The sequence below is a fragment of the Phyllopteryx taeniolatus genome, chromosome 14 (genome assembly GCF_024500385.1).
Source record: "Phyllopteryx taeniolatus isolate TA_2022b chromosome 14, UOR_Ptae_1.2, whole genome shotgun sequence".
Classification (NCBI taxonomy): domain Eukaryota; kingdom Metazoa; phylum Chordata; class Actinopteri; order Syngnathiformes; family Syngnathidae; genus Phyllopteryx; species Phyllopteryx taeniolatus.
Window position 1 is genome coordinate 15,682,286 of NC_084515.1, and position 26,331 is coordinate 15,708,616.

Below are 26,331 nucleotides of genomic sequence, written 5' to 3' on the forward strand. Positions count from 1 at the left end.
CCATTTAGGCATTTAACTAGTTGGGCCTGAATGTTTGTTTCCCTTCTCATAGCAGCCTGTTTAAGCAGCTTACTAGTTGGGTCTGACTGTTTACTTTCAGTTCCTCTTCTTACAGCAACCAATCTGGCAGCTAACTAGTTTGGTCTGTATATTTTATTTCACTTGTTATCGTAGCCCAATTCCACTACTAACTAGTTGGGTCTGACTTTACTTTGTTTTCCTTTAGATTGGTCAATTTTAGCAGATAACTAATTATGTCTGAATGTTTATGTATGTTTCCCTTCTTACAGTAATCCTTTTAAGCAGCTATCTAGTTGGGCCTGCATGTTTACTGTATTATTGCAGCTCATTTCGGCAGAAAATGAGCTGAGTAAGTAATTCTTTCTTCTCCCCATGCATGAGACAGTTGGAAATCTCTGGCTATGCTTCTGACGGTGAGACTGACGGTGAGACACTGACCACCAGCAGACTAGACGCAGAGAGCCTTCTAGCAGGCAGTGGCGAGGGCAACAAAAGGTCTGTCAGCTACTGGGTCCGATATGCTCACGCCATGCTTCAGACGCCCCAGAAGCCATTTGACAGGCAGTCCAAGACCCCCGAAGACTCGGCCAAAAAGAAAAGGAAGTTTCAAAGGTGAGAAGGAACTTTTTCAAATCTTATATTTAAAGGGATGGGAGAATTCATGCTAACAGGTTAGGTTTAATCGAATCGCCCGGGGAGTGTCAGTGAGGCGGTGCATTTCTACAGTACTTCAATAACTCTGAGTAGACAGCAGTTTACATATCCATTCAAGCATGGTTGATGATATGGCTTCAAAAAAGCCACACACAAAGCAAGCGAGCGCGCTAGTTAAAGACATCATGCCGACTTGAAGGTAATGTTTCCACATTTTGATGAACGTGACACCTGCCTAAAGGTCACCGGCATCGTTAAGATAATCTTCATCTGTGGTTTGTCGGCTTACTGAGAATTTTCTTGAACTACAAAATGTGCTACGTATACCTTTCAAACTTCACTATCTGTGTGTGTTTGTGTGTGTGTGTTGAACAGCGGAGGTCTTGCGGAGAGGCTGAATCGACTTCACAGCAGGCAGAGGTCAGCTGTGAGCTTCTGGAGGCACTGCTCCACCACGGACAACTGGACAGAAGCTGAAGGTTTCAATATAGACCCTTTCACACTTGAGCCTTTCACAAAGAGTTTGAGCCAAACAGGAGCTAAGGAGACATAACCGTAATGTAGAGCTGTCATTTTACTTACCTGTGCCTTTCATGTTATAATATACCAATATATATATATATATATATATATATATATACATATATATATATATATATATATATATATATATATATATATATATATATATATATATATATAGTGGGTACGGAAAGTTTTCAGACCCCATTACATTTTTCACTCTTTGTTATATTGCGGCCATTTGTTAAAATCATTTAAGTTCAATTTTTCCTCATTAATGTACACACAACACCCCACATTGACAGAAAAAAAAAACGGAATTGTTACTAGTAGTTTCCGTACCCACTGTAGGGGGCTCATGGTCATCAACCTCTATTAAACAAAGATCAAGCAAAACAGCAATAAGAGCTGTGACATGAGACACATTAAGCCACCTTTGCCTTTTACACAGAACCTAGTAATTGCGCTGAGATTGCAGCAACTGTGTACCACTTCACACAGTGACATGGCGTTCCGCAATCAGATGATTAAACGCATGATGCCAGCAAAATGAGAGAAGTGAGTCTCCGGTGTTCAACTTCACACCCAGGGCCGGGCTTTCCGCTGTTCCCTTTCACACACACTGTCCCGTGTCCGTTTCAGCTTCTGATTCTACCTTTTGAAAATCGAGCAGTTTGCAACTTTACTTCAACACCCCTGTCTCTGTCAGTGCCTTTCACGCAGAACGGTGACCCGGAAAATACACTACTTTGATGAGGAAAAATTGTCAGATGTCAAAATTTGCTTTCACACAACAGTGTGGCAGAAGTGAGCGTCTGGTGTTAAAATTGACACCCTCGTCCTAGATTTTCACAAGGCCCTTTCACACAGCCGTCGTCCCTTTTGTGCAGCCACTTGCCTCCTTTATGCCTGTGATACTACCTCTGAAAGCCCAGAGATTTGCAGCTCAAGTTGAACTCCCATTCTTTGTCAGTGCCTTTCACGCAGAACACCACCTACATGGGAGGAAAAAGAAGGTTTTGACGGATACAAAACGTCTGATAAAAACGTTTGCTTTCAAAACAGTTGCACAGGAGTGGTAAGTTTCTGGTGTTTGACTTTTGCAACTTCATCCTGGCTTTTCACACTTCATTTTGACACAGCCGCCGTCCCGTCTCTAATACTAACTCCAAAGCCTGGATAGTCGCGAGTCGATTTCAATACACCATTCTGTGTCAGTACCTTTCGCGCAGAGCAGCATCACAGAAAATAATGTTTGACTCACCATGTGATGGAGCTATTGCCTATAAATTCTGCAGTTTGTAGGCACTGACACTGACACCATCTAATGATCAGCGGGATGCGGTGTCGCCGTGTGGAAGTGCACACTGCGGTGTCACACAATGGCAGGATTCTGTGTAAGAGGCAGATGAAGGGCTGCTCTCTTGTTACTGCTTTAATTAAAAGGACATAAGATACATTCAGGTTGTTGTCCTTTTCTAATTTGTTTCCCTCATCCGTCAGTAGAAAGGTTAAAACTACCAGTCAAATTTTCAGCTTGAGTCCAGGTTAAGATAATTACCCCACGCTGCAATCATTTTTACACTTTGTGTACAATTGTAAGATCTGGGATGTTTTTTTTTTGTTTGTTTATTTTGTTTAGTTTTTTGTATAGGTGAGCGTGTATTGAAACCACAGTGAGGAAGTGGGCTCTGAAGTCGCTTTAGGTTGCAGGAAACCATCTACCTACCATTTGTTTTCCCTTCCGTGGTGTACCAAATTACTTCTCTGGATATCTACAAGCAGTAGCTTATAGTTGACAGTTGATAGTGGAAAAAATTGTGCTTTTGGTGGCTTACATTAGTGTAACACAGAAGTTATACAGGCCTCATCTAACGAGATAACTGTTTAATATCATTGTTATTGACACTGCACCTTACTTAAGAGCTGTTTCTACTGTTTTGATTGTTTATCTATGTGGCAAAATATTAGCAACACCTTTAAGTGTGATGCTGTGCCGCCTGACATTAAAACCACAACACAAGATGTCACTGACAGTGTCAATCATGCCTCATGTGATCAATTTATGTAGGCCTGATGGATAATTAAATGAAGAGCCTTGGCTGAAATTCTTTGCACCTTTGTTTCTTCCTGATCCAATTCATTCATTTCATTTCGGCTTACTGGAAGTTAGATTATTCTGTGTTTGCCTTGGGGAATTTGATATACAGAGCAGAAATGCAGCCCGTGTTTTGATAAATGCATGCTGAAAAATGTAACAATTGCTCTCGTGTGCACTCTTTGATAATGTTTAAACCTACATTTCACTTTAAAATACCCCCTCCGGCCACGCTCAGGGAATCTGTAACACACACACACACACACACACAAAGGCGCATTGTGTTCAAATTGACAGGCTGCCATTTCACAATCCAGTGCAATCCACTGTACACCCCAAAGTGCGTGCGCTAAGCCAAGTCGCTTTCTTTTTTATTTGGCTGCTCGGATGTTTGATTGGCTCTTCTCTATTATCTCTGTTATCTCACAAAAAGTCAGTCACAATATGATTTAAAGTACTGTGTTTTAATCAGCTTGTCACAATGGTAGCCCCCGTTATCCACAGTAAATGATAGAATCTTAAAAGCACACGACTAACCCTAATGAGTCCTTCAGAGAGTTGACCATTAGCGCACAAAGGCAAACACACACTCAACATCTGTGTTGTTGTTGCTCCGCTCTCCAGCGGACAGGCCCGGCGTGCTGGTGCTGGAGGTGCTGGAGGTTCAGGAGGAGTGCAGCGCACAACTCGTGCGCTGCCAGCACCACCCGCCGCCCGGTCCCGCCAACCCCCTCCCTGAAGAAAGCGCTCATGTGATGGTGTTGCTCTCCAGGGCGACTGCAGCCCAGCTTAGCCCGGCGCCTGCGGACATCATCCACATATTCCCACCATGGTGAGAGCATGCATTTATTTATATATATATATATATATATATATATATATATATATATATATATATATATATATATATATATATATATATATATATATATATATATATATATATATATATATATATATATATATATATATATATATATATATACACACACACACACACACACACACACACACACACACACACAGTGACAAGGTCTTAGTTTGACATAAATGAATAGGGTTCCATTCTAATTAGGTTATAAAGCTGGTTGTTGCTGTTGTTAAGTGCAGTGGTGGTCACACAAAATGCATTAAAAGAGTTAGAAATAAACAACTCATTAAAATAAAAGCCTCATCCATAAAAATACTCTTAAGGCTGGATTTACACAGCAATTGTGATTTAATGCCATTACAGTATCTGTTTGTTTTGTTTTGGGTGTCTGGTATTTCCGCATACATTTCATGTGACACATATCCGATATGTCACTGAGCTTTGTGAAACAACTCTCATGTACAGATACCCAAATTACGTGTAAATAATTTCTACCAGGCGGTCACAACACAGAGGTTAACAATATTACACGAATAAATACAAATATTAAACGTTTCATAGCATTTATTTGGCCTGGGCTGCCTCTTCTTAGCCTCCTCATTACTCCACTGGCCGATGTTTGCAATTATTTTGCTTAATAAATGATAGACATGCTTCTCATGTAGCATATTTAGACTTTATTTAATTGTCTATGCTTTTGGTGTTGTTTAGATTGACAACAGGTGTTTTTAACCGTACTTATTTATGTTGTTTGAGTAAACGTGACTCTATATACATCACCAATTGGTGTATTACAATGTCAAGCTGGCATTAACGGGGTCTATCCGATGTGTGCATTAATGCTGCACTTGTATTGACATATATCCGATATGTATCAGATTCATATCCACATTTGAAAGAGGCCTGATTGAAAATATGTTTCTCCGATTTTTGTTTTTGTTTTTTTTGTTTCTACTTACGCTGCCATTACGCACATTCCAGATGTGCCAAAAATCTGACTTGAACCATGCGGCATAAATCCACCTTAAGTAAATAAGTAAGAATTTTATTAAATTTATTTTGTTTTTTTTAAACACACAACAGTCACAACGTGCTTTATGCCAAGTACATAAAAACAAAATCTAAACCGTGCACTCAAAATAAAAGCCTCAACCATAAAAAGACTAATGGGTTGTAACATGCAACGCAATAAACACTTCAGCCACAGGTTGGAGCTCTCAAAGGGCCTGATTTAAAAACAACAACAACAACAACGTTATTTCAAGAACACTACTGCCCCTTTGCTTTTCCAAGTGAAGAAACAGTTACCGAAAGGTACTATTTTCTTGTAGACGTTCTTGGGTGAAACCACTTATTGGTAGCATTTGAAGATAGGTGGCATGAAATGACAAAAACAATCTCACGTAACTCTAACACCGATAGCTTGTTGCTGAACCTTGGCTCTTGACACGATACTGTTATACGCCACAGTCCCCACTTTGTCTTGGATATCTCGCTGCCCTTACTTTCCTCTCCAAAAATCGATTCGATTTTTCCTCTCAAATTAAGGCCGTAATTATAGATGACGGGTAATATGTATATGTAACATCATGTATATGTAAAATATCGTGATATAATATTGAGTTATTTCCACTCCTAATGGTCCTATTTACTAAATACGTCGATTGACGTGGCCCTATAAAGGTCTTAAAAGGTCTTTAATTTGTCTTCCTTAAACCTCTAAATACCGTTATTGTTTTAAGAGGTGTTGATGTGTGGGTTCTTTATCGTTGCATTAGCAGTATAAAGACATTTAGCATAGTCTTGCCAGTCACACGTTTGATGTCCTAGTACATGCGTTATGTTTGAAATTGACAACATCTCCGTGTCAGTTGAAGAAAGTACACTCTGTGAACTTAAATAAGAGGAACAACTTGCACCGATGTGACAGAAAAGTGCATGTTCAGTAAAAAACACTTTCCTGTGTTTCACTCTTTTGGATTTTTTTTTTTGGTGTGGGACAAATTCATTTCTGGGTAGCAGTTAAAAAAAAAAAGACACTTGGAGGCAATTGCACAACAACATGAGTTGACTCAGAATAACATGCTGGACAAAAAGGGGAAGAGGAAGCATTGAGCGGGGACAGTTGTTTGACCACGGGCAGTCGGGATCTATGCACTGATATAAGGCAAAACTTGAAATAGTCATTAAGATCCAAAAAGTACAAATGGTTTTCTGTTTGTCATCATGACACTATTAGGTTGTATTTACACTGAATGGTTCAAATGACATAATTCCATTTTTCCCCCCCTCAGGTGGCATAATTGGAATATGTGTCATGGCAGTGTAAATGGAAGAGAAAACATTGAATCATACTGTGTATCCTCAGATCCAAATTGAGCCCCTTCCAAATGTGGATGAAAATCAGGTGCCTATTGGATATCTGCCAATGCGAGTGCAGCGTTAAGTGCAGTGCCAGCTTGACTTAATCGAAAATACACCGATTTGACCCATGTCTGCCCCCAAAACACATAAACACCTGCTGTAAATCTAAACTACACTGAAAGCATAGCCAGTTTGAAATGGTCTAAATACATTACATTAGTGGTGTGTCCATTGTTAATTTAATTAAATTTCAGACGGCGTTCCAGTAGAACAATGTGGTGGTTACCCATTTTAATTTTTGTTTTCTTGAAATCAACTTAAAGTTATCGAACATGTAATATTTGTGTTATTTATGTATTACTGTTTACTAATGTGTTTTCACTGTCCGGTGTTGACTCTTGTGGAGTTATTTACATGCAATTTGGGCATCTGTGAATGCAGGGGTGTTTCATGTTACTGGATTTGTACATGGAATTAGAAATAGAATGTACATCAAATTGGATATAGGCATTAGGTCAGAATTGGGCACTTGGACCTGCAGTGTAAATCCAGTCTTAGATACAACAGCTGTGGCTCCTCAGTGTAAAGGCCTGCTTTTTTTTTGCCCAGTTGGCCCCCATATCAGCACCAAAGGCCCAGATGTGCCTTGCAGTCCCTCACATGGAGTCCAGATAGGCGGGGGCCATGTATGTTTGGGGCTTGTTTTGGAGTGGGAGCGAGGCAGCGGTGGACTCCAGCTGTTAGGAGTTGTGAGTGCACTCTGGAATATCCAGCCTGGCGGAAGCGCTGGGGCCTCCTCAAAGCGCTGACGTCACGGACAGCTCCAGGGAATGCTTCACATTCCTCTTCCTGGCAATCGTTAGGTCATTTCCAGCAAGCTGAGGGAGGGCGGGGGGGGAACACTCGATTATTTTCTGGAGCGTTTAGGGAGCGTGAGTGTGAGAGCGAGCCAAAGGAAGGTGATTGGAAACACATGGTGGCTTCAGCACCTTTCACTTTCGAAACGCGTATGTTATAATAGAGGACCGTTCACGCTCTCATTTTTTATTCTATTTTTTTTTCCGTAGCCATAAATCCCTTAAAGCATATTTATATGTAGAATAATGTTTTGTACTGCACCAGGATAGCAGTCAGTGGAAAACCCCCTACAATTAAGGCATTTGTATGTCTAGTAAAATTCCTCTTTTCAAACTTGCTGGATGACACTTGAGGTGGTTTATCACCCCTAACATTCCTGCTGTGCGTAGGTTGTCTCTTCCCATACCTCCCTGCCCCTGAGTGGGCTGCGGTTGGAACGGAAATACCTGCGAGGATTATTCACCTACGCGCTGTGACGCCAGCAGTCGGCCACTCCTTACCTGTCAGCTGCCCACTCACCTGTTCCCAAATAGGGAACAACTTCCTCTTCCTGTTCCGCTGTTCAGTACTGTATGTTCTGCTCTACTAATACACTGTAGTGCATGTGTATAGCAATGACTGATCTTTGGCCAGATCATCGGTATGATAAATGGTGCCATCCTTAATGACACTCTTACACAATGACTGCGGTTATTTAGGGGTTTTTGGATGGGCAGTGGAAGTCCATGTTTGGTAAATATCCACTGCTGTGCACTGATGTGTACATTAACACACGTCATTTCAAGTGTCAGTTGTTTGTCAATATTTTGACTGAATGTGATTAATTAAGGCCAAATATTATTTCCCCACGTAAGGTAGCATATTTGGGGGAAGCTAAAATCCTAATGGGCATATTTATGAATGACAGCTGATACAGTTGGTCGAAGTGGCCTCAAAAAAAGTCTTGGTCTTAAATTTAGCTTCCTTAAGCCTGCAGATGCTCTGTATAATGGTAAAATTTCATGGTAAATATATTTTATGTATAGATGTTTTTATAATATGGTTACTCTGTACTGAAATATAACTATTAAAAAAGAAAAATCACTAACATTAAGAAGGAAAAAAAAAAAGTTGGAGTTAATTTCATTGCCCCCCCCCCCCAAAGGGTTAATTGTTTGGACAAAATTAAATTGCTTTGTTTGGATGACTTTTACAATTCATGCATTCTCATTGGGCAACAATGCAAAGTAATTCAAGTGTGGTTATGAGTCAAAACATGATGCTTAGTCGTGGAGGTGGACGATATGGCCTTAAAATAACCTTTCAGATTTTTCTTTCACAAAAATCCGATTTCTGACAATCGCTCAATAATTACTATCCATCCATTCATCCATCTTCTACCGCTTATCCGAGGTCGGGTTGCGGGGGCAGTAGCTTTAGCAGGGACGCCCAGACTTTCCTTTCCCCAGCCACTTCATCCATCTCTTCCGGGGGGATCCCGAGGCGTTCCCAGGCCAGCCGAAGGATGTAGTCTCTCCAGCGTGTCCTGGGTCGTAATAATTATTATTAATATTAATATAAATATAGAATACAAATATGCAATAAGAACTGTTAAGAGTTTTTGTCAAAATAATTATCATTCATTATATGATTATTAACAGAAACGTTGAAATAAAAGTTTGATTTGTGTTGTTCCCCCCAGCTCTTTCCCCAAAGGGTTAATAGTTTGAACAGAAATCTGCCGCCTTTTGAATTGGATGACTTTTAAAATTCTTGCTTTTCAATAGGACAACAATGCAAAGTACATTGTGTGTGATTGAGTCAAATCATGATGCTTGGTGGCCTTCCAAATGGTGTTAATTGTAGCTTCTTGTGAGTCGGGCCTGTGTCCAAGTGTATTCAGGTGAATGATACAGTATGCAGTACACAGTACACAGTGCACTATGTATGTGTTAAATGGTGCATACAGTACATGCCTGAAGCATTGACTGGCATTTGTTGTATTTGGCCGCATCCATCGTCGGGGTGAATTTGGACTCAATCAAGATAAAATTACACCATATTGAAAAAAACTGCAACAATTCCATTTCTGATTTAAGAATATTTTCCAGTGGTGCACATCGAAACAAACCCTCCCTTCGTATCTGTGATTTGTCTTTCTGCTTCGTTCGCTCCCACGTCAGAGACATGCTGCAACACGGATGGCAGATCAAGTCACAGAGCGCACTTGGCGCTGACTCAGCAATAATCCACCATTCTATTTTTCATGTCACATGTGGAAAGGCTTAGTTGTAAATCACTACTACTATAAACAATGTGCTGTGTAATTATAAGGGCTGTTTTTCAAGTTCCTGTAATACTCGGGAGAGGTGCTGCTTACTCGCTCTCTCAGGTATACATGTACAGGGCCAAAGCAGAAATGTTTTGGTTGGGTTTGTTCTAGAACTAAATTAAAAGAATGTTCACTTTGGCACGTATACACAAATGAAATTCAAGCCACTAAAAGGAAAGGCAAAGAATAGCATGTAGCGTCGTTTTCGTGTCATCGGCCAAGAATCAGCCTGCTCGCTGTGACAGGCGTGGATGTGTTTTTCTGATGATGTCACATTTGGAAGACGTTTAACTGTAGCATTTCCCCGTTGTATATAGTAGTGTGTGACAACCACAATCATTATAACATATAAAATGTTACCAACTTGAAACAAAGTTTGCTCATTTGTAGCTCTTTTGTAACTCCGAATTTTGCCTTGAAATTTGTTTTAAATGTTTCTATTCCTGGGGTGGAATGCCATCCCACAGCAGTGTGTGTGATCAGCATGAGGAGGCTTTGTGAAGTCGTTGTGGCTGTGTATATGGTTCTTCCACACGCTACTGAGGCTTCTGATCATTTCTTAAAAGAATGTGTCAGACTTAGAAACAGTAGTGTGTGTGTGTGTGTGTGTGTGTGTGTGTGTCCAGGGTGGTCCACCTGGATGAGGAAGGGGTGCCGGGCTGTTGTGGCCATGCATGGTTCTTCCACATGATGCGTTGTTGTTGTTGTTATGATTATTGACCAAGAACACCAATCAAGAGTCACTAGCAACAGTGGCGAGTTGTCACATTTTACAAGGTTCCAAGAGGTAATCAATTAATCAACAACTAATAAAGTATCAAATTAATCGGCAACTATTTTGATCATCAATTAATCTTTTAAAGTCCTCTGAGTTGCAGCCTCTGAACAGTAAATATTCTCAGCTTTCTGTAGTCTTCCATGAAAGCAGACTGATGTTTACATAAGACATTTGCAAAAACATCTGCTTTTACTTTGGAAAGCATTGATCGACATTTTTGCCTATTTCCTGACCTTACAGACCAAACCATAAACTGAATCGTAATCAATTTATTTTTCAATTCAATTTTTATTTTATTTTTCTGCACTGTCAATTTGAAATACTCCTGTTTTGAATAAAGGGATGGACATTGTTTATTTTATCCCATTCATTGATTAATTGAAAAACTAATGGACAGATCAATCGACAGTAAAAATAATCGTTTGTTGCTGGACTAGGTGCAACACATACTGAGTTGTGCTGCTTGTCTTGCAAATGTACGTTCCTAACAAACGGGTCATCATTTAAAAGGGAAATGAACAGGCTTTCTAGCGGCATATAATATATTGGCAAGAAGCATACATCTGTTTCGCATTCTGACTTTCCTTGTACATATATCACGGTTTGACATGCAGCGCTGCCTTTTTTTTTTTTTTTTTTTTTTGATGCAGGTGTATGGAAACTGATAAACCTCATTAATTTCTTTGCAGGCAAAGTCTCTCCATGGAGCGCTTAGGCTGTGATATTATTCTTAACACACACTTCAGCCGGAAAATCGGCCCCGCGTCCGAAGCGGCCTGTGCGCCGCCGAGAGACCTGTTCGCGGCAAAACGGCTCGTACCGTACCCCCTGTGTCGGACGTTTGGAACGCTGGAGATTTGCAGGGATGCTGAGGAAAGTGATACTGAACAGGTGTGTGGAACACTGAATGATGTCACACTTCAGTCTTTTGGCATATCTCTATGTAAAATTAACTAAAGATGTCCCTACATTTGTCCAATTTCCACATCTTTATCACCCTCAGGTAGCTGCCTGTGATGCTTCTATTAGGAGGGTAGCGAGCTCTGCTGTTCTGGCAAGGCAATGTCATTCTCTCCTGGAAGTTATTGATGGCCTGAGCCAGGCTGGTTCATTCGACCAGGACGTGGTGGTGGTGGTCCAGAGGGTCTACTCCATCCCTGCGCCTACTGCATCCATCGCTAATGGCAGACTGCCTCCCAGGTCCTCCTACACTCCTCCTCCAGAGGACGGCAAGCGCAGGTACTGTTGGACCATTTTTTTCTCCCTTCCAGGACTTTGTTTTTTTTCCCCAGAAAAATCTGGAAGGGATTAAACATATTTCATGTCTTTTTGGATGCCTTCTGGACCACAATGCGGAGGACTCTTTGGTGGCACAATGTGTCCCAGTGGTCAGGCTATTGTTCACATCCCAGAAGGCCTAACAAAGTATGCACACTGTAGCCATATGCCGTTGTTTGACAAAAGGACACAAACATGTCTTATTGAATCCAGCCGCACTGCGAGTGACGCGTGCCAAATTCTGCATCAAAAAAATAGAAAATAAAGGCAGTGTGATGTTTTGGAATCTTACGCACCAGCAAGCCAGAGTTGAATTGTTGCCAACTTACCGGCAGGAACAGGTTTGTAACCGTTACCTTAATGTTCCAAAAACAAGAAATGTGCACAAGTGTGTGAAAGTGTCCTACAGTTATGACAGCTGTGGTCGCCTTGAAACTTAACTTTTACACTTTATTGTTCCATAGTCTATTAGGGATAATTATCAGTCCGATAATTATCGGCCAGATATTGGCAAAAAAATGATGTCACACCGATCAGTCCAATATATTCAAATACATAAATAAAATTGGGCGGCACGGTGGATGACTGGCTAGCACATCTGCCTCACAGTTCTGAGGACCAGGGTTCAAATCCCGACCCCGCCTGTGTGGACTTTGCATGTTCTCCCCGTGCCTGCGTGGGTTTTCTCCGGGTACTCCCACATCCCAAAAAACATGCGCGGTAGGTTGATTGAAGACTCTAAATTACCCGTAGGTGTGAATGTGAATGCGAATGGTTGTTTGTTTATATGTGCCTTGCGATTGGCTGGCGAGCAGTTGAAGGTGTACCCCACCCCTCGCCCGAAGATAGCTGGGATAGGCTCCAGCACGCCTGCGACCCTAGTGAGGATAAGCGGTACAGAAAATGGATAAATAAAATTGATTACAAGAGCCGCTGGTCCTAATTCGCCAGTGGCCACCAGCCAAGTGGCTGCTGTTGTATTGGCTCGTGACAGTCGTGGATGTTTTGACCAAAATTCTTTACCTGCAACACCAAAAATAGTCAATATCCGCAGTAAATTAGCATATGATCGCTAGCACTCGCTAGCTGAAATATAATTTTTTTTTTCCACATATTGTGGGTGTGGCTTATAGTCCACTTAATAGACCGAATTTTACGTTAGTTTGCGCAGCTGTTCTGAGAATATGTGGCCACGTGCTACGGGAAGACCCGCTCAGTTACCACCATACTGCTTTTCATTTGATTGTTTTATATGTATGGCCTTGTAGTGTTTTTTTGTCCAAATATCTATTGTAGTTATGACATTACTACTGTGTTAGTGGTGTAGTTAGCAGTGCGTTCTGACTTGGGTACAAATTCATGTTACATTGCCGCAGTAGGAGTGCAACCAAAGGAAAAAAAAATACAAAATCTTCAACCAAGGACCCCCGTACTAGTAATGTAGGGCCCGTGTAATGTAGCGGGTCACATCACAATCATCTAACGAATCACTGCAGTCGGTCTGAACAGAGAATGTACTGTATGACTGAACTAGCAACGTTTTAAAGTTAAAACAGGAAGTCGAATCGTTCCAAAGTTTAAAACCTCCTATGACTTTGAAATGACACATGGCAGTGCTGTTGTTATAGTTCATGAACTAGTGAATGAACTATTTGAAGTCAAGCGATCCACTGTGCCCTTTAGTTGCCTGGCCCTCCCCGCGCTTGTTTATTTTCTCCTGTGCTGAGTAATAAAATAGAGGCTTTGGGTTTGGACGGAGCAGGGCCAGGTGTTGGTAGCGGCCGCTGCTGTACGATGACGCCAGGTCAGCTGACATGCATCTATCTAGCCTGTCCGAAGGTTGTAATCTGACACCCGCTCCTTCCATGCTTCCTCTCTGGCTGGTAAACAAATGCCGCCCCCTTGGCCGGAAACACTCCCTTCCCTCCCTTCTTTTTTCGCGCCTCTCTCCTTAACCAGAGTCAACAGGTTGAGTTAGTAGTTACGCGATGGAGTGGGTGGGGCGCACTGATAACAATGACTTCAGGATATTTCTCAGCCTGCTCATTTTTACATATTTGCCAAGGGACGATATATTGACCCTTTGCTTCCTAACTGACATTTCTAATGGTAGTTTCTTACTGAAAAAGACATTTTGCCATACTGCTTTCACTCAGAATGGAATAGAATAATTTTTTTTTTGTAATGCAAATTGCTCGTTTTACAACCAACTGGACTGAAGCATCAAAAGATCATTAAAAGATTAAAAAATAACAATAATAAATTAAAAAAATAAAAACCCCAAAATATCCGTGCACATCAACTGTACATGAATTCATAGATGCTATTTCTGCTGCTGGCGTCAGGCAGAATCCTCATATCTTACAAAACCATCACTTTTCAGTAAAACAAAAAAAGACATAAACAGCATGTTAGGCCATTAACACCGCATCGTCAGAGCAAGACATTTTCAGCTGTAGAAAATAAGCGACCAATGTGGGGACAGACCAATTGTATAGATTTGTGAAAAAATATATAATTGACCACGTAGGAGGTTTCCGCCCAGCAATGACGGTGCACTGGTGATTGTGACCAGCAGATTGTACTGTATGTCACAAAGGTTAAAATTGAAAATGTAATTAATAAGAACAATATAATCCAAAATATACATTAAAAATAAAAAATACATCAGATTAATGTACTGTAGCAAAAATAGTCCGTAGTGTTGTATGTCACACAAACGGCATTATCAGTCTATATGTAAGCAGTTGAGAATAAAATAAGCACACCAGTACAAAATGTATTGCATGAATACTAATGTATAGAGATAATACTCAGTATATATATTATAGTCTATAGTATACTATGCATATGTGAATGAAGAGCAGCAATATATGTCACAAATTCAGTAAATCAGTAAATAGTCTATATATAAGCAGTTGCGACTATACATGAATAATAACGTAATGTATACAATGGTTCCGAGAGAATTATTTTTTTCCGTGACCACGCATTTAACTCAAAATCATCTTTCCCCGTTGAAATGAATGGCAATGCCATTAATCCCTTCCAGCCTGTCCAAAAACCAACAAAAACATTTCCAATGTTTTATAATGAAAAATAGCCATCTATAATATGGTACTGTATAAACAGAGTAATAACCTAATTAAATAGAATGTAAAATAATTACAACCCCAATTCCAATGAAGTTGGGATATAAAACAGAATATAAAAACAGAATACAATGATTTGCAAATCATGTTCAACCTATATTTAATTGAATACACTACAAAGACAAGATATTTAACGTTCAAACGGATAAACTTGATTGTTTTTAGCAAATAATCATTACCTTAGAATTTTATGGCTGCAACACGTTCCAAAAAAGCTGGGACAGGTGGCAAAAAAGACTGAGAAAGTTGAGGAATGCTCCTCAAACACCTGTTTGGAACGAACATCCCACAGGTGAACAGGCTCATTGGGAACCGGTGGGTGCCATAAGTGGGTATAAAAGGAGCTGCCCTGAATTGCTCAGTCATTCACAAGCAAGGATGGGGTGAGGTTCACCTCTTTGTGAACAAGTGCGTGAGAAAATAGTCCAACACTTTAAGGACAATGTTCGTCAACGTACAATTGCAAGGAATTTAGGGATTTCATCATCTACGGTCCATAATATCATCAAAAGGTTCCGAGAATCTGGAGAAATCACTGCATGTAAGCGGCAAGGCCGAAAACCAACATTGAATGCCCGTGACCTTCGATGCCTCAGGCAGCACTGCATCAAAAACAGACATCAATGTGTCAAGGATATCACCACATGGTCTGAGGAACACTTCAGAAAACAAATGTCAGTAAATACAGTTCGGCGCTACATCGCTAAGTGCTACTTGAAACTCTACGATGCAAAGTAAAAGCCATTTATCAACACCTGTTCTGCTATTAGGTCGAGCAGAATGGAAAATCTGTATCCCTTTTATGCCGAAAGAGTTTTACTGTGTCACAGTGGAGTTTTTAAGCTTCCGCTGTGGTATTATAATTGAGGTTTATTGAGAATCAGACTTGATCAGTCGAACAGAACAAAGTTTCTAGAAGGGAGAAAGAAACAAAGACAAAAGACAAAGCACTAATTGTAAACAGGATGAAAGAAGTAAATCATTACATTATCTACAACAATGAAACGATAAATATGAGTGTTGCATGGGGCTGTAGTGCTACACCCTGTGAGATAGAACAGGAAAAGGACAGGAGAAGAAGCATGCAGGACCAGGGTCGTGAACCCGGCTGTACAACTGAAGTGTGGTGGCATTAATTATGTAAATTATAAAAGTGTACAGGACGAGAGTATAAGTGAGGGGATACACAAGCGATTTGCATATTCCTGAGTTATTTGTTGCAGTAAGTGCGTGACCCCACACCCAGTGAGAGTCCTACGGGTGTGTGCCTGCGGATACATGCAAGTGAATTGATACCGTTTTACATGCACAAAGACTGACAGAAGTGTCCTGTAATTGCTGTGGCCGCACCGCGGAGGCTGAGGACCCCACCCAATCAATCAAGGGGCGGGATCAGGCCCAGGGGTCCACCCGAGAGCTACCCGACGGACAGAACACGTCCCACACCGAGGGACCCAGGGCGGTCCGCCGGCCCCACTGAGGCGCCCCGACAACCGCCCACCCAGCGGGGGCCGCAGGGACACAGTGCCACCCCCCCCCAGCCAACCAGCCCACCCCACCCACCATGTTGGTATCCAATTTATAAATGAATCTCCAAAGCCCAATTTGCAAAGTACTGCAAACAGGAAAGCCCAGTTAACTTTATCGAAAGCTTTCTCTGCGTCAAGTGACATGATGATTGCGTTTAGATTTTTACGCTGTGACATGCTTATTAAATTCAACAGACGTCTGACATTATTTGTGGAACTTCTACCTTTAATGAAGCCTGTCTGGTCATAGTGGATTATCGACGGAAGTACCTTTTCAAGTCTCGCATCGAGGGCTTTCGAGATAATCTTGAAATCTACATTAATCAGTGATAAGGGCCGATAATTCGCCGGGAGAATGGGGTCTGTACCTGGCTTCAGTAATAACTTAATTGAAGCTGTGCTCATACGGCTACTAATTCTACCTTTATCCTTTATCTCATTGACTGTTCTGAAAAATAGAAGCGCTAGTATTGGCCAAAAATGTTTAATGAAGTCAACAGGGATTCCGTCCTGACCAGGCGCCCGTCCCGTTTGCATATTTTTTAATGCGTTATGTAATTCTGTGATGGTTAAAGGAACATCAAGGCTGTGTTTAATTTGTGTATTTAATTGAGGGATGTTTAGATCCTTAATAAAAGTTTCAATTTCTTTTTGATCTGGGTTGTTCGAAGATGCCTTTAAGCTGCTATAAAAAATTTACAAAAATGTAATTTATTTCTAACGGTGACTGTGTACAGTTGCCGTTTGAATCTTGAATGGCTGTAATTAATTATTTTTCTTTATTGCGCTGAAGTTGGTTCGCAAGGAATTTTCCCGATTTATAATTGTCCTCGAAGTTAGTGTATATCAACTGTTGTTGTAGAAAATCAGTTCTTTTTGATGAGATAACGTCTAACTGATGTTTTGCCTTTTGAAGTTGGTTTCTAAGCGTATCTATCGGATTAATTGCATATTGTTCTGTGTGGTGTTTAATGTTATCCTCAATTCCATTTTCCAATTTTTGTTCTTTGTTTTTTCTTGTACGAAGAATATGATACGATTCGACCTCTCAAAACAGCTTTTCCGGTTTCCCACAACAGAGATGGGGATATGGTTGGGGAGTCGATGAATTTCAGACACGCATCCCATTCCTTCCTCACGGAAGAATCAAAATCTGGGTCCTTCAATAGGGACGTGTTGAAGCGCCATGTTGGTGGGGGTCCCAAATTTGATTCAATTTTTAGATTGAGAGAAATCGGTGTGTGGTCGCTGATGATGATTGGATGTATTTTGGGAGTAATTCTATGAGCTGCCGAATTGCTTGAAAGAAAGAAATCTATTCTTGAGAAAGAGCGGTGAACGGACGAGAAAAATGTGTATTCTCTTTTTGTACGGTTTTCCAGCCTCCATATGTCAACGAGACCAAAGTCATCCATATACTGCTCTAGTATATTGGAGCATTGCGGTTGATTACTATTTTTGAGATTTGAGCGATCTATTAGGGGATTTAGCGTAAGATTAAAATCACCTCCCATCATGTAGAAGTGCCTGACAAGTTTAACTAATTGTATCTGCTTGTTGTGCCGTCAGTTCAGTCACTGCCACCGTACAGCTCTTTGTATCTCAAGTCTGCGGTCGCAAGTCGAAGCAAAAAAATCAGTCGAATGACGCCTCGTGTCTCGAAAAACCCTGAAGTCGAGTCACCCATGTCTCTAGGCAACACTGTACATGTATCAATAAGTCATGTACGTATAAGCAGTTGAGAATAAAATGAACAGGAAATATACTAACTGCAAGCAGCAGCAAAAATAGTCCGCAGTAATGGTTGTGCCACCAAATAATGACATGATTATCAATAAATAGTGTGTATATAATCTCATGCCTCATCGTGTTTGTCATAGTACTTTTCCAGGATGTTGGTGAAGAGAGAGAGAGAGGGGGAAAAAAGTAAGTTTAACGAGCATCCTGGTGGTCCTGCTCTATGTGACGACAAAGACACTTTGTGCCTCTCATGTCAAGTCCCCAGCTTCAGTGACTCACTTCTGAGCTCACAATGTTTTTGATACTTTTTGTTCACACACCCAGGAGAGGGAAGATGAGGGCGATATTTACGCCTGGAGAAGATGTTGAGTTCCTGTAAATTTGGAGTCGAATAAACAAGAAGATTAACTGTTTGCAGGAAGTGAGAAGAGTCTTTTATTTTCTGCGGCAGTGAAGGAACACAATGTGCTGCGAGGATCCTGTTTCAGCGATGTTTATCAGCTTCCTTGCACCGATTGGTGGACAATGCGCAGAAAGGAATCCCGCCTGCACCCCCCCACCCCCCCACCCCCCACCACCAATGAGGCCTCTCTGCTGTATTCTTAATGTGTGGGTCACTTGCTTAGCGCGTTGCCAAGTAATGTGCATGTGCTCACTGTGACTGTGTGTGTGTGTGTGTGTGTGTGTGTGTGTGTGCATGCGTGCGTGCGTACGCGTGTGTGTGCATGCGTGCTTGCGTGTGTATGTGTGCGTGCTTCAGAGTAAGTGGATCGTAGTTCCTGGAAGAAAAGTTGTGCTGCTAAGAATTCTGTGCTTGCTCACAATAACAAATTCCTCAAAACAGCCTGTGACTGAAAGAGTGAGGGGGGTCTCGCGATGAGGAAGTGGGGCTGTGAACGGCCAAAAGGAGGAGGCTTCTCGTTTATGTCAAACTGGTACAACCACCCTATTTGTTATCTGTCAAGTGTTGGATCAGATATAAAAAACAATTTGGCTCAAGTTAAGACAAGCTGCAGCAAGAGCAAAATGGAATATTTGTTTGAACCACATTTTGCTCCAACAGCAGCGATTACTGTAAACTTTTCCAATTGAGAATTTACAAAAAAAAGAACACCTTTTCAATCCAGGCTTAACGGTGTCAGTAACACAAAATTTCTTTGGGTCATATTCAAATGCTGTACAGTTTGGAGATCAACCACAAAATGTGGAGGTCAAATTTTCCTCAGGTGTGACAACATCCCACAAGACTGATCTCGTGAGAGCTAAAGGATTGACCCCCCCAAAGTGACGCCACCAAAGAAGGGCAAAAGTGTAACGATAACTTTATAAAATCGATCAAATGTTGTTTTGAAATATTCCTCTCTCTTTGGATGTTCTGGACTCCTGTTTCCAGGAGTCGTCCTGTTGGCCTGTCTGCGTGGCTATAGCTTAACTTGGCAAGTGTATTTTGCTTTTGCTTTGGCTTCTTTTTGTGGGTGTTTTTGCGATGCCATCACAGAAGGGCAGCAGTGATGGCGAAGAAGAAAATTGTGATAAGCATCAATAAGTCGTCGCCATTTATAAAACAAGAAGAACACTGTGTATCCCAGTCAGCGGTTGTTGATTGATTGTGGGGAAAGTTAACAATCAATTAATTGTTGTTTCTCTTAGATATTGATCTCTCTTTGAATGTTCTGAAGTACTATTTTCAGGGTTAGTTGTATTAGTTTGTCTGTGTGGCTGTAGCTCAACTTCCTTCCCAAGTGTCTTAAAAACATGTAAAAATACCCCAAGGATCAAGAATGATAGCACATGTTACACATGGTGGTACTTGTCTCTCTGAAATTAGCCTGTGTTTAAGCACTGGGCCTGTTTCATGGACGTGAGCGACCATGTACCCCACCCCTTAGACTGCTGGGCCAATGGTGACTTTGGCTTTCATTACCATCATGGCCAGGGGCGGAGCCTTGCGAGTAGAGTGACGTCTACTTGGGGAAGCAGAGACCAGAGTATGTGGAGTAAGGCAAGTGCCTGTCAAGACAATAAAAACATTTTCACTGATGGAGGCAGCACTTCATACTCTACAGTGTACGGTCTACGCTGCATGGACACATCACCAAACACTGATACCCCTTACGTGACCATGTTGACAACTTTCTCAAGCAATCAAATATGTGACACTTATCGGAAGGTAACACCGTTAGCTGATACTATTCTGTACAGCCAACGAAAGTCAATGCAGCTCTGCTTACCGTTTGGCTTTGACATGGTAGCTGGGGTGTCACAACCATGGGGATGTAGGTGTTTTTGCCTGTGAAAAATAGTGTTTCATTCAGTGTAGTCTGGCGGTCTGACTGGTGTTGCTTGAAAGAAGCTCAGCCTGGCTGATCATATCATGGGCGGAGAAGCTCATTGTGTGAGCAGTTATGTAATTGAGCCTCATTATTAAATAACAGTGTGGCTGACTTGCAAAATGGCTTAATCATTTTCAGAAATAGGAAGGATCCCAATAGATTTACTCGTTTTAATTTCACACTTCATGGGTGGCCAGCCGCTCCAGAGACCCAGCTATTTGTAGCCAAGCGCTTAGTCAATTTTCCGTAATATGTCCGCAATAAACATTAGTTTAGCAATTGTTTTATGATGAACAAAATGTTCTGTTTTGCTTGACCACTACAAAAAAAAATATATATATATATATATATATATATATATGTATCAGTTTCTGACTGGTAAAAGTATTTTTAATGTTTTGGAATGACCAGAAATGATCCTGATGTGTGACGCTTGTGGTGTGTGTGTGTGTGTGTGTGTGTGGTGTGTACCATGTTCTCTTAGTGACACATTTTCGAAAATGAATCCCAGACTGGGTGGGATCTGTTCACTCTGCACGGAGCCACAAGTCAATCCATATGTTGTTTTTTTTTCTCCGATGAATTGGCATTAAGCATTAATGCAAACAATTGGGAATAACCTTGGTTAGAATGCTGGCGTCCAGCATGACAAGTCATGTAGAGAATGTTATTTTGACATCTATTTCTAGATCAACAAACACAGAGCCAACCTCATGTTTACCAACATGTACATTTATAGTACCAATCAGGTGGTTGAAAACCATCTCTAAACTTTCTCTCCCTGGAATTTTTTTTCGCAAGCATGCACATACATGACCAGCGCTCTGACAGTCCTCCCTCCCTTTTTTCCAGTGTTCTTCTCCCGCCTCCTCCCATTCCCTCGCTCATCTCAGCAGGGGATTTAACCTCCACTGTTTACTCCTGCGAGCTGGTGCGGCAGGCCTGTGTCTGGACTTGACTGCCAGAGATAGATACCAAGGGCCTGTTGCGGTTGCAGCTCATGAATACACAGCACTTAGGCTTGTGTGTTTTTAGGCCAAAGTTCCTTTCTGTCAGCGGCAGCCTGTCAAACCGGGCACCAGCATAAACACAGTGTCACCGTGACACCTTTTCCGCTGCATTTATACTGATTTACTTGGATTTTTTGTGGTCTGTCATTCTAGGAATGAAACCTGGTTTAGCACCATGCAACGAATTGCAATATAATAAGAGTACTGTTAAGACGTCTGCACATGCACCAACTTTAAGTTGACCACATTGAAAAGTACGAGTCTTTTAATGCAATATTGATAAAAGGCCTAGAGGGCAGAAAACTGCATTTTTCACATTTTTATCACACAAGCTCCTAAATTGAGTCATAGCATTAGGAGTAAGTAATGAATAAGCAATTCATTTGTAATTTTACAAATTTTATTATATTAAAGTTGCAACATGAAAATACTTGTACTGACATTTGTGTGGAGGTTTACACATTCTGTCACTAAAATTGTAACTTAATTCTTGGAATATAATATTTTCAGGAAGAAATACAACTTAATGTGAAAGGTTGTTGTCATATTACATGAAGAAAGTGTAATATTACCACTTAATTCACATTTTAGTTTTTTCTTATTACTTTATCATATTACTTTTTAAAAATAAAGAATTCATTTGTGTAATATGAAGACTAATTACATAAATTACATCTTTATTCCTGTACTTTTTTTCTTGTAAATTGCAGCTTAATGCTGGTAATGCATCTGTGTCTAAATAAGGCGTTTGCATATTTTGTAGTCTTGTGAATTTTATTTTTTTTTTAAGAAAAGTCATAAAGTTAGAAAATAGTATAAAAGCTTGAATATTATGTGAATTAACCACAACATTACTATACTGTATTTAATGTGTGTAATATTCACATCTCAGAGCTTTTTTCTCAAAATATTATGACTTAATTCCCGCAATGACTGCAGCTTTATTCTTGTAACAAAACAAAAAAATAACCCAAACAAAGCGGGTGGAATTAAGGTGCGTGTGATGCTTTTTGTTCCCAGGCTTTGTGTGCTGGTCCAGGACAGCTTTGGGATGTTCAGCGTGGTGCAGCTGCACCTGCTGGCCTGCCGGGATGACTTTCGCCAGTACTGCCGGGCGTGGCGCGGGCTGACCTGCGTGCTCCGAGGCCTTAAGGTGGTGCAGCGTGTCACCCGAGAAAGGTGAGACCCACCTGGCTTTGTTGATTGCAGGTGAACATCAACATAACGTTAAGCCCCTTACTTGGGGTTTTAATTGAGCTTTTTGGCGTCTTATCTTATCTCAATCGGCTATCTCTCTGAGAAAAGATGAAATGACTCAGATAGCCGAGGCTCGTAGAGCACTGAGGAGGAGGGCTTCTTGAATCTCAATTTGTCACATCAATGACTTCAACATCCTATGTGAGATGCTGTACATCCCCCTCGCTGACAGTCTGCAGCTCTCATGAAAGTTGTTACGTTGCCCTGCCGGCCTTGCTTCTGTGTTTACATGTAAGATGATACTGAGGCTGCACACTCACGAGTCCCTTGTGAGCCACCATGGTCAGAGTCCCAGATTAGCAGCAGTTAGAAGAACTGAAACGAGAGCATTTGACGGCGGGCCGGCGGGATGTGTTTACGTCCTCGGCCAATAAAGTTCCTCGAGGTGGTCAATGATTGATGAGCCCATCTTCAGTGCTAACACATGAGCCATGTTGTCAGCTACAGTGGAAAAACTTGGCGGTGCCTTGGTTAAATGAAGCTTTCAATTATCTTCGAGGAACTGTTTTGATTCAATTCGTTGGAATTATGAATTCCAAGTAACTCGCTCTAGCAGCCTCCTTGAATATAACTCGATCGTCAAGTATAAATAAAAATAGAGTGAAACCTGCAAGGTCCAACACCCTTTAGAAAAAAAAAAAAAAAAGAAAAAAAACATTTTCCCATGAAGTTCCATTAATCTGATCCAAAGTCAGGCAGCATAGTTTACTATTGGTTAGCACGTCTGCCTCACTGTTTGGATTTTGGTTCCGGCTTTCCTGTATGGAGTTGTTAGGCTAGTTGTTAGGTGTTCTTCTAGTCGTTGCAGACTCTAAATTTTCCCTAGGTCTGAATGTGAGTGCGGATGCTAGTTTGTCTTATTTAGTTGTGGAATTAAGTACTACATCAGTGTTATTGCTATGGGACATTTCACAGGGAGGACTCACAAAGTGCCTCACATAGTTACAATGCAGTCACACAAATGTAAAATACAGAAATGTTACATTTTACAGTTGCTACAAAAACAATTCTAAATCAAGATAAATAGTCTTCCTGGAATCTGTGCCCAAACAAAAGTGTTTTAACTGCTTTTAAAGATCGAAGTGGATTCCAAAATTTGGGGGCCACAAGACTGTAAGACTCTTTCTCCTTTAGTTTTTAATGTCATGTGAGGGGAAATTTGAATACATAAAATAACAATTTAAATTATTTTAAATACAGAAATTAGGTAGAGGTTAGCCTCCTGAAAATTATTTTCCTGTATTTAATACATTTGTTTGAGGTTGAGTTTCATTGTGTGACTTGAAATACTGAAATAAATAAACTTTTCTACCATATTCTTATTTTTTGAGAAAACTTATGTACTTATGTATTTTGTCCAAATGTCAAGCACGAGACCTCGTAAATGGCATCCACGAGGCCTCTTTGGCACAGATGCTAGCAATGCGGCTTACTCATGTTGCCGTCGTGGACGGAGCAGTATTTCTTTCCCCCTTGGAATATCTGTCAAGTGTTGTAAGACGTGTGTCACGTTTAAAAAAAACAAACCAAAAAAAAAATAAGTCGAGCCAGTTCATAGCCAGCTGGGTTTTCAGTGCGTTGAAACGAATGTGGAAAAGGATACTCGTTAACAAGCAAAACTCCAAATTACCTCAAGATGAACCTGACAAGTGTGGCTGCATGCGTTGTTACTCATTCTCAAGCAGTCTCACTGGACTCGAATGGGCTGCAGAACCAGTTCCATACAAAGAAGCCTGTGATTACAAGGCTGACTAAGTCGCTGATAAGACGGCACAGCACACAGATGAATGAGCACTGTCAACTCATGACGGTGTTTTGTTTTTTTTGTTTTTTTCCGACACTTCTTTCAAGTTGTGGTTTGATAGCATGGCGCATGTCCAAGCATGAGTTGTCTGTCATTTGGGAGATTAAGACTAATAAACCGATACAAATATATCATGTCATTTCGTTAACTGTTTTAGGCCTACAACTCACATTTTTTGCTGTAACAGAGTCCTTTAAGGCATTGCTAATCAAATTTCAGTAATATTAAACCCATTACAATGCATTTAAATGTGGTTATGACCAGACGTGTTTCTCCCGGTGTTTTTGACAACTTATACAACAACATTTAAAAACAATACATTCCAAGTTGGATTTTCTAGTTACAGACATCTGACAGACATCTATCATTGTAACAGGAACAAGTGATTGGTGTTAATGATGCTCAATGTGTGTACATGTTAAATGGTCAAATGTTTTTTTTCCCCCAAGAATTGAAAACAACAGATGTCACTAACCTTTTTGAGACTGAGCGCTACTTTGGTACTAAATAATGCAGTTTGATGCACACTTCTGAAATAACAATTTTACTCAAATTACCTTTAATTACGTGTTATTATTTATATTTATATAAATCAATGTGCAGACACTGAATGTGTTAATAATTTCTCACAATAATTCTTGGCAATGATTTAACAAGGTATGGAGCAATATCACTATGCAACACTTTATTTTTATAAGTTTCTCCGTTTACATTTTCAAATGATCACTTCTACAACATTCCTAGGAAATCACAATGTCCCATCCCTAGTGAGCTATTTTTAAATCAGGCCAGTGGGCTACTCTTGTGGTCCTTAATAACATCAATAATAATAATAATAATAACATTATCAAATGAAAAATTGTCTTTGTACTTCAGGCCATGAGGGTGAGCATAATGAAAGCAGCAGTATTTGTGGCAGCACAAGTACATAAGTTATACATACTATGTATTCATATGTGAATGTGACCAGCATTGAAAACGATCAGCAGAACGCATATATGAGCAGTTGAGAATGAAATAAACACCAGCAACACTAACGATCTGCAGTATAGTCAGCAGAACGCATATATGAGCAGTTGAGAATGCACTGCCTTCCTTGGACTTCAGTGGAAGTGAAACTGCTTGCCAAAGTTCCACTGAAGTCCTTTATTCAGCAACAAATCCCCACCCAACTCACCCTCCCCCCCGCCACCATCTACCCCACCCTATTTTCTCTCCTTACTTTACATCCTGTCTTACTCTCAGGCGCTCCAGTCTTTTCAGCTTGATAGACAGTCTGTGGCCCCCGCTGAGGCCCCCCCTCGAGTGCCATGGGAACGCACCAAGCATGCCCAGTGTAAGTTCCAACCCTCGCTGGACACGTTATTAGGTACACCTGCAAAAACCAATGCAACAGCAAACTGTGTGCATAGACCATGCTGGATTGGTGAAAAGAAGACATCAAGGCAGCAAATCGAGGACGCATGTATGGGGTTGCTAACTGCAAACATAGAGCTATTAAGTACATTAGTTACGTCACCATTGGGATGCTCCAATGTGTTTTGAAGCATTGAATGGGAATACCTTGGTGTAGCCTGCTAGCTGTTGATGCTATCGTTGATGTTGCGCTACTGTGTGCCATATGTTTATATGGTATTTTTTAAACTATGCCGCTTATTTTTATGCTTGTGTGACAGATGATAGAATGATAAAATGTTGCTGAAAACATTTCTTGACTATGGTCAGATAATTTCAGTTTAAAACATATTATT

General features: G+C 40.8%; 1 protein-coding gene across 6 annotated transcripts in view; it reads left to right on the forward strand.

The window, feature by feature from the left end:
- spidr (scaffold protein involved in DNA repair) overlaps positions 1-26,331 on the forward strand; it is a 49,157-nt gene that overhangs the window by 9,698 nt on the left and 13,128 nt on the right. For all 6 annotated transcript variants that reach the window (XM_061796369.1, XM_061796370.1, XM_061796371.1 and 3 more), the window contains 7 exons: positions 407-633; positions 1,051-1,154; positions 3,920-4,127; positions 11,167-11,368; positions 11,481-11,716; positions 22,540-22,698; positions 25,826-25,916. In XM_061796369.1, the coding sequence (XP_061652353.1) occupies positions 407-633; positions 1,051-1,154; positions 3,920-4,127; positions 11,167-11,368; positions 11,481-11,716; positions 22,540-22,698; positions 25,826-25,916 (1,227 nt within the window). The remainder of the gene's footprint in view (positions 1-406; positions 634-1,050; positions 1,155-3,919; positions 4,128-11,166; positions 11,369-11,480; positions 11,717-22,539; positions 22,699-25,825; positions 25,917-26,331) is intronic.